The 14,739-nt window shown below is 42.6% G+C and overlaps 1 protein-coding gene across 14 annotated transcripts in view; it reads right to left on the bottom strand.

Moving 5' to 3' along the window:
• IRAG1 (inositol 1,4,5-triphosphate receptor associated 1) overlaps positions 1-14,739 on the bottom strand; it is a 174,193-nt gene that overhangs the window by 139,913 nt on the left and 19,541 nt on the right. For 5 of the 14 annotated variants that reach the window (XM_072969495.1, XM_072969494.1, XM_031681205.2 and 2 more), the window contains exon 1: positions 507-860. The exons of 7 other annotated variants lie outside the window; for them this stretch is intronic. In XM_072969495.1, the coding sequence (XP_072825596.1) occupies positions 507-573 (67 nt within the window). In that variant the 5' untranslated portion in view covers positions 574-860. Of the gene's footprint in view, positions 1-433; positions 861-14,739 lie in introns of those variants that run through there. 2 more of the 14 variants (XM_072969496.1, XM_031681204.2) reach the window with 2 other exon arrangements.

Below are 14,739 nucleotides of genomic sequence, written 5' to 3' on the forward strand. Positions count from 1 at the left end.
AGGTCAAGGAGAGAGCCAGGGCTGGGCCAGCACAAAGTCAAAAGTGGACAGAGGGCAGCACAGGGTGGGGGTTGGGGGCAGAGAGAGGCACAAGTAAGCAGAGAGCAAGGCTGGGGAAGGGGTAACAGGCGGCTGGGGGAAACCCTGCCTGGAGGGCTTATGTAATCTGGGGGCCCACTGTTGCTCCAAAGGGGCCCACAGGAAATCTGGGGTAGAGATCCCCAGTCAGAATCCGCATTTTCACTCTAATTCATGCATGCTTTCCAACAGCAAGCAAAAAGAGCACAATTTAGTTAAGTTAGGACAGGTCAGATTCACTTCTTATTTTAAAATGATGACAGCAACAATAAAGATACTCGGCTGAAATGCCACCCAACCAAGCCAACTCCCCTGGAAAGTTAAAGTCAGGCGCCCCCATCCCAGCACCCTGTACCTTTAAGGAGGAAAAGGGTTCCCTTGCTCCCGGCTGAAGAGGCAGGTTATTCTTGGAGATAGCGACGACTTACCTAAAACTGAGTTATTCCCTTTTCCTCCTCTGGCCAGCCTCTCTTCACTCTGGGGAGCTTTTACCATTTAAGGTCAATGTTACATCTGGCTCCGGAGCTGGGAGCTCAGAAGCCTCTGGCTGCCGAGACTTGCTGCCCGCCTCCTCCGAGAGGGGCTGGGACTTAGCGTCCAGAGCTCCTCAGGGACCCCTCTGGCCCGGTTCAGGGGGCTAACGGCAGGGAAGCTGGCCAGGCGGCCGGGGGCTCAGCACCGGCCAGGCCTGCAAGGCAGCAGCTCGCCCTGGGCCCCTCCCATGGGCACCCGCACAGCGGAGGGCAATGCCCATGCCCCTGGGCAGCTCATGCTGCCGGCCACTGTCCGGGCCAGACTGGGACCAAGGGAACTTGGCAGATCTGTCTCCCAGCCTGGAATCTCCAGCAGGCATGTGAGCCTGGACAAGACCCTGGCCCTGTGCCAGGAAAACTGGGAACATTTCCTGTCCCAGGGATTCGGAGGCAGGGCTGTTCCTACCTTAAACCCTTGGGATTAGCAGAGAGAAGGGCCTGGAAGATTCTGCTAATCCCAGACCTGGCCCCAGCCCCAAGGGCTTCAATCTCTGCTCCTCCACTCAACAGCCTATGGTGGTAAACCTCGTGGAGCCTGTCTCATCTCGAAAGTGGGAATCTTAGTGATAACACCAGCCTAATTCCTAGGGTTGCAGGAGGCTTCAACAAGATAAGATTGTAGGGTTTAGCACTGTGCCAGCATCTCCTACCTCCTGATAGGCACAATTAGTTTCCTGCCCCTGCCCAGACACAGGTGAGGAAGGGCTGCCTCTCTCCTGGAAGTCCACACCCTGCCCAACTCGCTCCTCACCCACCTTGGATGCAGTGTCCATCTAGAGAAAGATCATGGAGCTGTGGGCTCTGGGCCAGTCACACAGGGGCTCTAGCCCTCTTCTGCAGAAGAAGCTCAGAGAAGTGCTGGGTAGGGTTGCCAGATAAAATACAGGACATTCACTTAAATCTGAATTTCAGAAAAACAACACATATCTTTTTTAGTAATAAGTATGTCCCAAATATTACATGGGACATACTTATACTTAAAAAAAATTTTTTTTAATCTGAAATTCTAATTTAACTGCTCATCCTGTATTTTTATTTGCTAAATCTGGCAACTCTAGCCCTGGGTCATCTCTTGCTACCTCAGGAAGCATTCACCAGTCATGCTGAGAGCTCCAGGGATTTGTGCTTCAAGGCTTGTGGCCTCCAGCCCTCCTTGTGACAGATGCCTGGCTGTACACAGTCCTTATCCCCAGCTCCTGGTCATGAGTCAGTCACCCCAGCCACGGCAAGCTTTCTCCACTGAACCTGGCCCACTGGGCCTCCATGCCGCCACTTCCATGGGCACCCAGTCCTGAACTATCTCTCCTCCCTGCTTATTCTGAGAGAGATTCCTGCTGAGACTGCAGTGCATGCTGTCTGTTACAACCATAAATAACTGTGCTTTTATAGATGTACCCAGAGGAGACTCTCCTGGGTACAGGTCATGCTTTCTCTCAGGTGTCAACACCTATCTGTCTGCTGGAAACAGGCTCCCACTGGCAAAGCCACGTAGTGGTAACTACTAGAACTGTAGTTATAAGGCTGAAAGGCATTTACCAAACTCTTCTGCACAGTTTCTCTAGCTTCACTGTGCATTAGAATTCCCAAGTATGAAGCTCTCTGTACCTCTCTTTCAGAAATTCTAATTCCATGGATCTACAAGTAGGACCCAGGAACCTATATGTTAATTAGGGCCGGTAGGTGATTCTTACAGTTGCTCCAAGGACCCCACTTTAGCGAATGATGCTTCTAAGACTGACTTTGTGACTCCAGCAGCAATTACTGCAGAGGTAACTAGAAACTTTGGCTGAAATGAAACTGAAGGCTTTGTGTGCATGTGAGGAGGGTTTGCATGTCTGTATAGCAATTATATGTTGAGCACCTACTGTCTCCCAACCACTGTATTAGATGCTCCACATTAAAGTGCCCTATGAAATAGAATTATTTTTACCATTCTTTCAAAAAGGAAACTGAGACTTGAAGATGTAGAAGACTTATCTGATGCTCCACAGCCAATAAGTGGCAGAACTAAGAGGAGAACTTAGGTAGACTGGCCCTAAAGCTCTTTCCCCTGTACCATACTTCCTCCCCTCCCATCAGGGTTTCTTAAACTAAGGTTCATGGAGAGCCTTCAGGGGTCTCAGAGCCAACTGAAATTGTGTGCAAAACATGGTGTGATTTCTGTTTTTCTTGAGCACAGGCCCACAGCTTTCCTCCAGACTCACAAAGGGGTCACCAAATACTTTTTAAATCACTGCATTAACACTAGCGTTTCATAAAACACATTACTGGTTGGAGTGTGAAATGGAGCAGGCTCTACAGAAGACAGTTTAGTATGATCAAAATTACAAGGCTTATATCCTTTGACCCAATTCCACGTCAAGGAATTTATTCTACAAACATACTCCCACACTTGGGAAATGATAGATGAACACCATGATTCATTGTGCTTTGTCTATAAAAGCAAAAGGACTGGAAATAATATAAATGTCCACCAATTGGGGGCCATAAAAGATGATGAGTAGAGTCACAACAAAAGATGAGATCTTTGTGTAGTGATATGAAAAGCTTTCACAATCACACGATTAAGTGCAAAAAGTAAGACAACAGAACAGTATGGATACATACACACATACAAATATACTTAAAGTCATACATACACACAAGTACATATGTGTGTGTGCACACAATCTCACTAAAATTAGCACAAGAAACAAATAACATTAACATTAGGTGCCTATAAGGAGGGAATCTAAGTGGCTGAGGCAAAGAGTATCCACAGCGTACCTCATTTATACATTTAAAGTTTTGGATCATATGAATAAGTCATGTGTTTACATTCAAAAAATAATAATGACACAACAGCATTGCTGTGAACAGGAATTTAATCAATTCCTCTTCCAGTTCCGCCCCTCTAAGTGTCAAAGAGTACTGACACGAGCCTGACTAAAGGTTATTTTTGGTTTTTACTTTTTATTTTGGCATAATTACAGACATGCAGGAAGTTGCAAAAATAGTACATGGAGTCTCTTGTACCCTTCATCCAGCTTCCCCCAGTGGTGATGTCTTACATGGCTGATGTATGACATGAAAACCACGAAGTGGGCATTGGCATGTTATTGTTAACTAGACTACAGATTTTATTCTAAAGGTTATTTTTAAGATATTGCCTTCTCTAAGTCAGACAGAAAGAGACAAATACCATATGATATCAGTTACATGTGGAATCTAAAAAAATGATACCGATGAACTTATTTACAAAACAGAAAGGGACTCACAGACATAGAAAACAAACTTATGGTTACCAAAGGGGAAAGGAGAGGGAAGGATAAATTAGGAGTTTGGGATTAGTAGAAACCAACTACTATATATAAAATAGACAAACTAGGTCCTACTATATAGCACAGGGAACTACATGTAATATCTTGTAACAACCTATAATGAAAAATATACCAGAAACTAATACAACATTGTAACTATACTTCAATAAAGAAAAAAATATATATGCCTTCTCACAGCTCATATATTCATTTAAGATGTTTATCGAGCAACTTTAGTGTGCCAGACCAGGGCTGGGTGATGGGGTGTGGCAGGGCCACTTCAGACCCATCCTGCCCTTATGGGGTGTAGACTAGTGAAGGTGGCCCCTCACTTAAGCTTTGGAGACCCAGGATCCAGTAGTGAACAAGGGGTGCTGACCACGGCTCTAAAAAAGGCACTGTGTCCCTCACTGTCCTGGTCATGGAGCTTCACAGCTTGCCTGAAAGCTGACTTTTAATCCTTAAAAGACCATAAGCAATTACTCGGTCTATATTTATCCTCGTTCCTGGAGCCACACAGGGATTTGGCCTCGCTCTACCAAAATCTCCAGCTCATCACTCATTTCCATCAGAGACAATCGTGCGTTCACAGCATCAAAGCCAAGGGCCTGCAGAGGCGCACTGGCATAAGGCTTGGAGAGGCTCTCCCCACAGGCCCTCTGACTCAAGACCAGGGTAGAAGCTGTAAGTCCCAGGCCAAAAGCACATCCTGGGGCCAAGGGAGGACGAGCCGGGAGAAGCAGCAGCTTGCCAAGAAGACTGCCAGCTCAGGGACTGGCTGCTGGGACGACCGCACTGGGATCATTGGCCTCCCTGCCTGATTTATGCTTTGGGACTCTGTGCGAAGCCCAGCTCTTAGGTGGCCCTGGATGAGTAAGCAAATAGATAAGTGGCCAATTCGGCAAGAATGGCATCCAGGTGTCAATGAAGGTGACAATGGCAGGTGTCTTTTACTGAACATGGTAGCAGGTACTATATCCAATACTTTACATATAAGGTCTAGTCAGTCCTCACCAAATCCATGTGCTGTAGGGCTTCTCACCCACAAGTCCTACATGAGGAATTTGGGACCTGGAGGAGTCAAGGGGACTGCCAGTGCCTCACAATCTATAAACCCATGTTTTTGTGACTCTAGAGTCTCTGGGTGGCAAGTTCAAGACAGCAGACTAGGAACATAAGGTGTCTCCTCTCCCTTCCAGGATCCCATTAAAATGACAGCAAAGGACTCCTTATAAATCCTTATCCCCAGAGAGGATAGGAGAGGCTTGAGTGTACACATTTCTGGAACTGGCAAGAGGATGGAGGAGCCTGTCTAACGAGGCTCGGACCCTGGACGACCCCGAGAGAAGGGGGCTTGGCTGCTTTGGTGCCCCTGAGAGGCTCTGGACCTCAAAAGCCAGGTGAAACAAGGACAGAATTGAGATATGGAGTCGAAGGGATTATTAAAAGTCTGTGGACAGAGGGGCTGGGAAGGAACCACTTCAAGTAACTTTTGTACACAGTATTTAGACTAAATGCCTTTTTTAAGCTAAAGGGAAAAAAGAACTGTAAACAATTATTGAGTAGACTTCTTTTTCATAGACATATGGATTAGCAATTTTCAAAATGCTTTCTATGCATTCTAGCATTAAGAAAATTAATAAATATGCTCAATATCACTATTTATCAGAGAAATACAAATCAAAACTACAATGAGGTATCACCTCACACCAGTCAGAAATGCCATCATTCAAAAGTCCACAAACGATAAATACTGGAGAGGGTGTAGAGAGAAGGGAACCTCTTACACTGCTGGTGGGAATGTAGTTTGGTGCAGCCATTATGGAAAACAGGATGGAGATTCCTCAAAAAACTAAAATTAGAGTTACCATATGATCCAGCAATCCCAGTCCTGGGCATATATCCAGAGGGAACTCTAATTCACAAAGATACATGCACCCCAATGTTCATAGCAGCACTATTTACAACAGCCAAGACATGGAAGCAAATTAAATGTGAATCAACAGATGACTGAATAAAAGAGTTGTGGTATATTTATATAATGGAATACTACTCAGCAGTTTAAAAAAAAGAATAAAATAATGCCATTTACAGCAACATGGATGGACCTGGAGATTGTCATTCTAAGTAAGTCAGAAAGAGAAAGAAAAATACCATATGATATCACTCATATGTGGAATCTAAAAAAAAAGAAAAAAGAAAAAAGAGGACACTAATGAACTCATCCATGAAAGAAACAGACTCGCAGACACAGTAAACAATCTTATGGTTACTAGGGAAAGAGGGTGGGAAGGGATAAATTTAGGAGTTTGAGATATGCAAATGTTAACCACTATATATAAAAATAGATAAAAAACAAGTTTCTTCTGTATAGCACAGGGAACTATATTCACTATCTTGTAATAAACTTTAATGAAAAAGAATATGAAAACAAATATATGCATATATATGCATGACTGAGACATTGTGCTGTACACCAGAAATCGACACATTGTAACTGACTATACTTCAATTAAAAAAAATAATAAAATCTTAAAAATAAAAAAAGAAGCCAATTTTCAGGGTTAGTTATGGGTTTTGGTGAGGTCTTGGATGTGATGGCCATGAGTCTCAATTCATCATGCACTCAGCAACCCCGTGCTGACATGAGTGTATGGGAAAGGGAAGGAGGATGTGGGCAAGAATGGACTATGATACCAGGGTGACCTTAGATGTCCCATAAAGGGGGAGAGGACTGGGGAGGATTTCAGAGAAGGCAGTACTGCTCTTTGGAGAAGCCTGGATGAATCTATCCCCTCCTCTGGGCTCCCCTGCACCCTGTGCTCACAGACATCCATCACAGAAGAGCTTTCCATGGCTGACATACCTGCACACAGGGGTAAATGAACAAAGTTTTTCATGGCTGCCAGTGATCATTTGGAGATTTTGGTGGCCCCAGACCCCACCAATACACCCAAAGAGCTGAGTGAATCAGTATCTCAGCCTTACTGTATCCCATTCATAGCCTATGGGAATGCTGGAGCACCCCTAAGAGAAACTCGATATTAGACACCTGTCACTTGGTGTTGGGAATTTTCTGCCTCCCTTACCTAATTGTGGGGTCCTCAAAGACAGGGGTCCTAGGCAATGCATCTCTATACTGGTAATAATAGCAATGAAAACAGTGATGCGTGGAGTATCTTTTATGGGCCAGGCACTGTGCTAAGCTTCTCACACAGATAACTGCATTCAGTCCTCACTAAAGCCCTATGAGGTACGCACTCTATTTTACTGAAGTATAGTTGATTTACAATGTTACATTAGTTTCAGGTGTAAAACATTGTGATTCAATATTTTTATAGATTATTCTCCATTTAAAGTTATTACAAAATATTAGCTATATTCCCTGTGCTGTACAATGTATCCTTATAGCTTATTTATTATATACATAGTAGTTCATACCTCTTAGTCCCCTACTTCTATCTTGCCCTCTCCCTGTCCCATTTCCCACTGGTAGCCACTAGTTTGTCCTCTATATCTGTGAGTCTGTTTCTGTTTTGTTATATTAGTTCATTTGTTTTACTTTTTATAATCCACATATACATGGTAACATACAGTATTTGTCTTCCTCTGTCTATTTCACTTAGCATAATACCCTCCAAGTCCACCCATGTTGTTTCAAATGGCAAAATGTCATTCTTTGTTATGGCTGAGTAATATTCCATTGTGTATATATACCACATCTTTTTTATTCATTCATTTGTTGGTGGGCACTTGGGTTGCCTCCACGTCTTGGCTATTGTAAACAGTGCTGCTATGAATACTGAAGTGCATGTATCTTTTTGAATTAGTGTTTTCATTTTCTTCAGAGATATACCCAGGAGTGGAATTGCTGGATCATATGGTAGTTCTATTTTAGTTTTTTGAGGAACCTCCATACTGTTTTGCACAGTGGCTATACCAATTTCCATTCCCAGCAATAGTATACAAATGGTTCCCTTTTCTCCATATCCTCAGTAGGCACTCTATTACTAGGCACTCAACATCAGCCCATTCTAAAGATAAGGAAACTGAGGCTTGGGAATGTTAAGTAAATTGACCAAGGTTATCAGCTGTCAGAAAGCAAGCTCAGACTTTAATTCAGTCAAATTCCAAAATCAGCACCACAAACCATCACCCATATCACCTCCTTGTACAATGGGCCCAGTGCCTAATTTAATAACTGATACATGTTTTATATTCCAAAAATGCTGGCTGAATTAATCTGAGAATAAAAGAGCTAGTGACAGGGTGTAGGTAGACAGGGTCTAGGTCTTTGAGGGGATATGTAAGCTGATTTGTGGGTAGAGAGATGAGTTAGTAGGAGGAGGAGCCTAGGGAGTACCAGTCTGCTGGGCACCACGTCCCTCCCAAGAAAGAGCAGAGGCCCAGGCACAGCCAGCCGAGGAGCTCAGTGAATAAGCCAATGGATGATACTTGCCTGCTGGGTGCTTCTCAGCTCCAAGCAGAGGTCAGGTCATGTAGGGGATGAAATGAGATTTGGGTTCTGCCTCCAAGGAGACCACTACCCAGACTGCCCATGAGAAGATGGCAGAGCAGGGAAATCTAGAAAAGCAATAGAGACTCAAGGAAGAGAGATCTCTGGGGTCTAGGTTGGTCAGGAAAGGCTCCATGGGAAAGGAAAGAACTTCAGCTGGGCCTCAAGTGCTGAGTAGAACAGGGAAATCAGGGGAGGAAGAAGGAATTCCAGACTGGACTGACAGGTGAGAAGAACTAGGGGTAGCAAAACTTAATGGCCAAAATGGAGGGGGAAAGTGTAGGACTCCTTAAGTTGCAAAGAACAGAAACCCACTGTGGCTGGCTCAAGTATAAAGGGGGTTTTGCCAATGATAACTGAACTCCCACAGAACCTAGGGACAGAAGAAGCAGCAGACCCAGACCTCAAAGGAACAGAGAGCTATCAGGACCTGAGGCCTCTACGCCATCTGTCTTGATGTCTCCTGAGGGCCACATAATCCTCTCTGTCTGTCTCTGTCTCCCTCCCCTACCTCCCTCTTCTTCTCCCTCCTTCTCTCTGTGCATCTGCTCCCTCCTCCATCTCCTCTCTCTACTCCTGCTTTTTCTAGACACTTACCTTGCTGTGGCTCACATGGCCTCTCAGCTCCAGCTTTCTCCTCCCCCAATCACTTGACAAGTGTTTTGTTTCAGATTTTCAAAGCCATCTGACTGGCCTAGCTTGTCTGTTTAAGACAAGTCTCCTAAGTCATTAGCTACGTTGGGTGCAGGTACCCTCTGGTCTAAGAGTCATAGCTGTGGTCATGTGTTAAATACACTGGCCCTTTACAGAGGCCAGCAACCTCAGATACTGTTGTCAGCCAACCAGCAGCCTCTTTATTCAGGGGATTCTGATTTCCTATGGCCAGGACCTCTTTATTTTTGTTTTTTGGGTTTTTTTTAAACATTTTTTATTGAGTTATAGTCATTTTACAATATTGTGTTTAATTCCAGTGTAGAGCACAATTTTTCAGTTATACATGAACATACATATATTCATTATCACATTTTTTTGCTGTGAGCTACCACAAGATCTTGTATATATTTCCCTGTGCTATACCATATAATCTTGTTTATCTATTCTACATATGCCTGTCAGTATCTACAAATTTTGAACTTCCAGTCTATCCCTTCCCACCCCGCCCCCGACTTGGCAACCAAGAGTTTGTATTCTATGTCTATGAGTCTGTTTCTGTTTTGTATTTATGTTTTCTTTTTTTTTTTAGATTCTACATATGAGCAATCTCATATGGTACTTTTCTTTCTCTTTTTGGCTTACTTCACTTAGAATGGCATTCTCCAGGAGCATCCATGTTGCTGCAAATAGCATTATGTTGTAGGTATTTATGGCTGAATAGTATTCCATTGTATAAATATACCATCTCTTCTTTATCCAGTCATCTGTCGATGGACATTTAGGTTGTTTCCATGTCTTGGCTATTGTAAATAGTGCTGCTATGAACATTAGGGTGCAGGTGTCTTTTTGAAGTAGGGTTCCTTCGGGATATATGCCCAGGAGTGGGATTCCTGGGTCATATGGTAAGTCTATTTCTAGTCTTTTGAGGAATCTCCATACTGTTTTCCACAGTGGCTGCACCAAATTGCATTCCCATCAGCAGTGTAGGAGGGTTCCCTTTTCTCCACAGCCTTTCCAGCATTTGTCATTTGTGGACTTTTGAATGATGGCCATTCTGATTGGTGTGAGGTGATACCTCATTGTAGTTTTGATTTGCATTTCTCTGATAATTAGTGATACTGAGCATTTTTTCATGTGCCTATTGATCATTTGTATTTCTTCTTTGGAGAATTGCTTGTTTAGGTCTTCTGCCCATTTTTGGATTGGGTTGTTTGTTTTTTTCTTATTAAGTCATATGAGCTGTTTATATATTCTGGAGATCAAGCCTTTGTCGGTTTCATTTGCAAAAATCTTCTCCCATTCTGTAGGCTGTCGTTTTGTTTTACTGATGGTTTCCTTTGGTGTGCAGAAGTTTGTAAGTTTCATTAGGTCCCATTTGTTTATTCTTGCTTTTATTTCTATTGCTTGGGTAGACTGCCCTAGGAGAACATTTTTGAGGTGTACGTCAGATAATGGTTTTCTTCTAGGAGGTTTATTGTATCTTGTCTTATGTTTAAGTCTTTGATCCATTTTGAGTTGATTTTTGTGTATGGTGTAAGGGAGTGTTCTAGCTTCATTGATTGACATGCTGCTGTCCAGTTTTCCCAATACCATTTGCTGAAGAGACTGTCTTTATTCCTTGTATATTCTTGCCTCCTGTGTTGAAGATGAGTTGACCGAAAGTTTGTGGGTTCATGTCTGGGCTCTCTATTCTGTTCCATTGGTCTATATGTCTGTTTTTGGACCAGTACCATCCTGTCTTGATGACTGTAACTCTGTAGGATTGTCTGAAGTCTGGGAGAGTTATTCTTCCAGCCTCTTTCTTTTTCTTCAGTAATGCTTTGGCAATTCTAGGTCTTTTGTGGTTCCATATAAATTTTACTATGATTTGTTCTAGTTCTGTGAAATATGTCCTGGGTAATTTGATAGGGATTGCACTAAATCTGTAGACTGCCTTGGGCAGTGTGACCATTTTAACAATACTGATTCTTCCAATCCAGGAGCATGGGATATCTTTCCATTTTTTTAAGTCTTCTTTAATTTCCTTAATCAGTGTTTTATAGTTTTCCATGTATAAGTCTTTCACCTCCTTGGTTAGATTTATTCCTAGGTACTTTATCATTTTGGGTACTATTTTAAAGGAGATTGTTTCTTTACTTTCTTTTTCTGTTGATTCATCGTTAGTGTAAAGAAATGAAACTCATTTTTGAACGTTAATCTTGTAACCTGCTACCTTGCTGAATTCTTCGATTATTTCTAGTAGTTTTTGTGTGGACCTTTTAGGGTTTTCTATATATAGTACCATGTCATCTGCTTATAGTGACACTTTTACCTCTTCTTTTCCAATTTAGATCCCTTTTATTTCTCTCTCTTGCCTGATTGCTGTGGCTAGGACTTCCAGGACTATGTTGAATAGGAGTGGTGATAGTGGGCATTCTTGTCTTGTTCCAGATTTTAGTGGGAAGCTTTTGAGTTTTTCACCATTGAGTACTATGCTGGCTGTAGGTTTGTCATATATAGCTTTTATTATGTTGAGATACGTTCCCTCTATACCCACTTTGGTGAGAGTTTTTTATCATAAATAGGTGCTGAATTTTATCAAATGCTTTTTCTGCATCTATTGAGATGATCATGTGGTTTTTGTCCTTTCTCTTGTTGATGTGATGTATTACATTGATTGATTTGCATGTGCTGAACCACCCTTGTGTCCCTGGGATGAACCCCACTTGATCATGATGTATAATCTTTTTTATGTGCTGTTGGATTCTATTTGCTAATATTTTGGTAAGGATTTTTGCATCTATGTTCATCAGTGATATTGGTCTGTAATTCTCTTTTTTGGTGGTGTCTTTGCCTGGTTTTGATATCAGGGTGATGGTGGCTTCATAGAATGAATTGGGGAGTATTCCCTTCTTTTCAATCTTCTGGAAGAGTGTGAGAAGGAGTTCTTCTTTGTATGTTTGGTAGAAGGCTAGGACCTCTTTGAATTCAACCTACAATTGTGTTGACTCTTAAAACAACCAAGTCATTCTTGGCTCATAGAAATTCCCGTGGTCCACTGAGACTCCCAGATCTTTATCACAAAAATTGAGCTATCAATACCTTGCCCTCCTCTAAACTATCCTGAGTAACACTGTAGTCTCAGTCTGTTCTTCAAACACAGGATTTCTGTGCTGGTGCAATGACACAACAGATTGTTCATCTCACCAAAGGAAGAGTCAGACCTTTTTCAGATTCTCCCTTCTGGCTTCACATAGGTTTTTGTGGGATTTTTTGTTTTGGTTTTCAGTTTTGTTTTTTTTTTAAAGGGAAAGAGATGTACACATAAAAGGATTTTTGAGGTTTGAAAGTTGAATTCCATCATTAAATTAATGCTAACAAAAGCTTAATTTCACTAATCCTAAGAGGAACTTCAACTCCAGATACACTGACTTGCTGGTCTGATGCTTGCAGTACGAGTTTCAGAGTTGGGTGTTTTTCCTTTTTAAAAACTGAAGTTGCAAAGAGCATATATCATTTTTGAAGAGTGAACCCCAAAGAAGTTTTTGCAAGCAGTTTTGCTCAAATGAAGGCTAACTGAATTAAAGAGAACAAACCCCTTTCACAGAAATACAAGAACGAGCAAGAGGAGGAGGAGGAGGATGCATTCGTTCTTCTTCATCTCCTGGATATGGAACTCTGGGCTGCTCTCAGACCTAGATTCTTTTCTATCTGCTCTCACTTCCAAGAGGACCTTATTTGAGCTCATGATTTTAAATACCATCTATCTAAAAATCTCTGAAGACTCTCAAATGTTTTTGTCCAGTCTGGACTTCTCCACACAACTCCAGAGTCCTATACCCAACTGCCAACTCGACACCTGCTCTTGGGTGACAGCTCCAACTTAACCCATTCCAGCCCCCAGGATATGCTTTGCCCTCAGTTGTCTCCATCTCAGTAAATGGCAAGTCCATCCTTCAAGCTGCTTAAGCACAAAACATGACTCATTCACAAGGCCCCTTCCTGCTCCTCACACACCCCACAGGGAATCCAGCAGAAAATCCCATTAGCTCTATCTTCAAAATACATCCAGAGTCAGACTGTTTCTTACTACTTTTTTACCACTATGACTCTGGTCTAGGCCTCCATGATTTCTTGTCATATCATCAGTGCAACTGCCTCCTGATTGCTCTTTTGCCCCACAGAGGAGGCAGAGTGATTCTTTTCCATCATAAGTTATATTATATCTTACAAGACTTACTTTGTACCAGGTACTATACACGGCAATTTATACCCATCACTTATTCTCAAAATGTATTCCCCCAAAATGCTCTGTCTGCATTTTCCAGTTAAGGGAGTGAAATGAAACTCCTTCTCTGAGATCACACAGCTGTTCCTTGGAAGAGATGGACCTGAACACTTCAAGGCCCAGGCTCTTTCCTTCAATCCAGCTGCTGAATAAGAATTCAACTTTCATCCCCAGGAAATCCCTTTCTCAAAGCTGGCTGCCTAATGAAGTCAATGCAATCTAAAGTCAAGTTCATAAAAAGAAATTTTAACAAAATCAGACAGGTAAAAATAGAAGAAAAGCAGGAAGAACACTTGTATAGGTCAATCTTCTTGACAGCAATTTACCTGCCCAATTTATTTCATTCAGTCAGTAGATCCATCCAACTTCTGGTGTGATATATCAGAAAGGCTTTTCAACCAGGTGTCCCAAGGCCACATGAGGATAATACCAACTAGGGCCACATTTACTCTCCTTCTCAGCCTTGAGATTCTGAGCCCTGTGCCATCATTTATTTATTTTTCACATCATTCTGGGTGCAATGTTCCTCAGGCTTAGTAGCTCTTTTATTTCAACAATGACAAAAATTGCACAAATATCTGAGCACATCCTCCAAACTTGGAGAAATGTCTATGCTTCAGAATCCACAAATGCCCCATCCAGTCCATTTGTTTTTGTAACCTTGAACTTTCACATTTAAAATAAATCATGTACTAGACAAAAGAATTCACTTTGGATCTGAGCCTTTCTTTTCGATCATCCTTCCTTCTTCTGGATTAAAAGCAAAAGACATCTTCTTAAAGCATCTTAGCCTGTTTGGGATTCTCCGAAAGCTCATTTTGAGGGGTGCTAGGGACCACCCTCATCTTTGCTCGGTGGGAATGCTGTCAGTTTTTTATTTTTGTTTTTCTGAATGTTGAAAGCATTCGGGAGTGGAAAGCTACAAGGCAGGACCCTGAGGGCAGGGCACCTGGGTGATGGGTTCCCTAAGAGCAGTAAGGGCCTGCACAGAGAAGTCACCCCCTAGAAGACTCAGTTTTGGGCAACCACCTTGGCTCTGCATGGATGTTGTCCTTCCATGGCCCACAGAAACCTGCTTGTGATTTAAATGTGGATGTAGGGGATATGGCTGGGGATTGTGGGGGGGGGGGCTAGAAATGTGATGTGAACCAGAAAGGTTCTGAGAAAATGTAGTGTCTGCTATTAAGCAAGACACAGCTCAGAACTACGAGAGGTGTAGAAGGGGAGTGTGCCAACACAGAGAACCAGCCTTAACACCAGCTTGTGATCCAGCTCTAAAAACACCAATTTGCTCACAGAAAAACAGTATAGGATCTCAGGGACTACAGCCAAAGGGACCTGCCAGGAAGGGAGAGAGTGGGGATCTGTAGAGTCAGTGGAGGAGAGCAGTAA

The sequence above is a fragment of the Vicugna pacos genome, chromosome 10 (assembly GCF_048564905.1).
Source record: "Vicugna pacos chromosome 10, VicPac4, whole genome shotgun sequence".
Taxonomy (NCBI): domain Eukaryota; kingdom Metazoa; phylum Chordata; class Mammalia; order Artiodactyla; family Camelidae; genus Vicugna; species Vicugna pacos.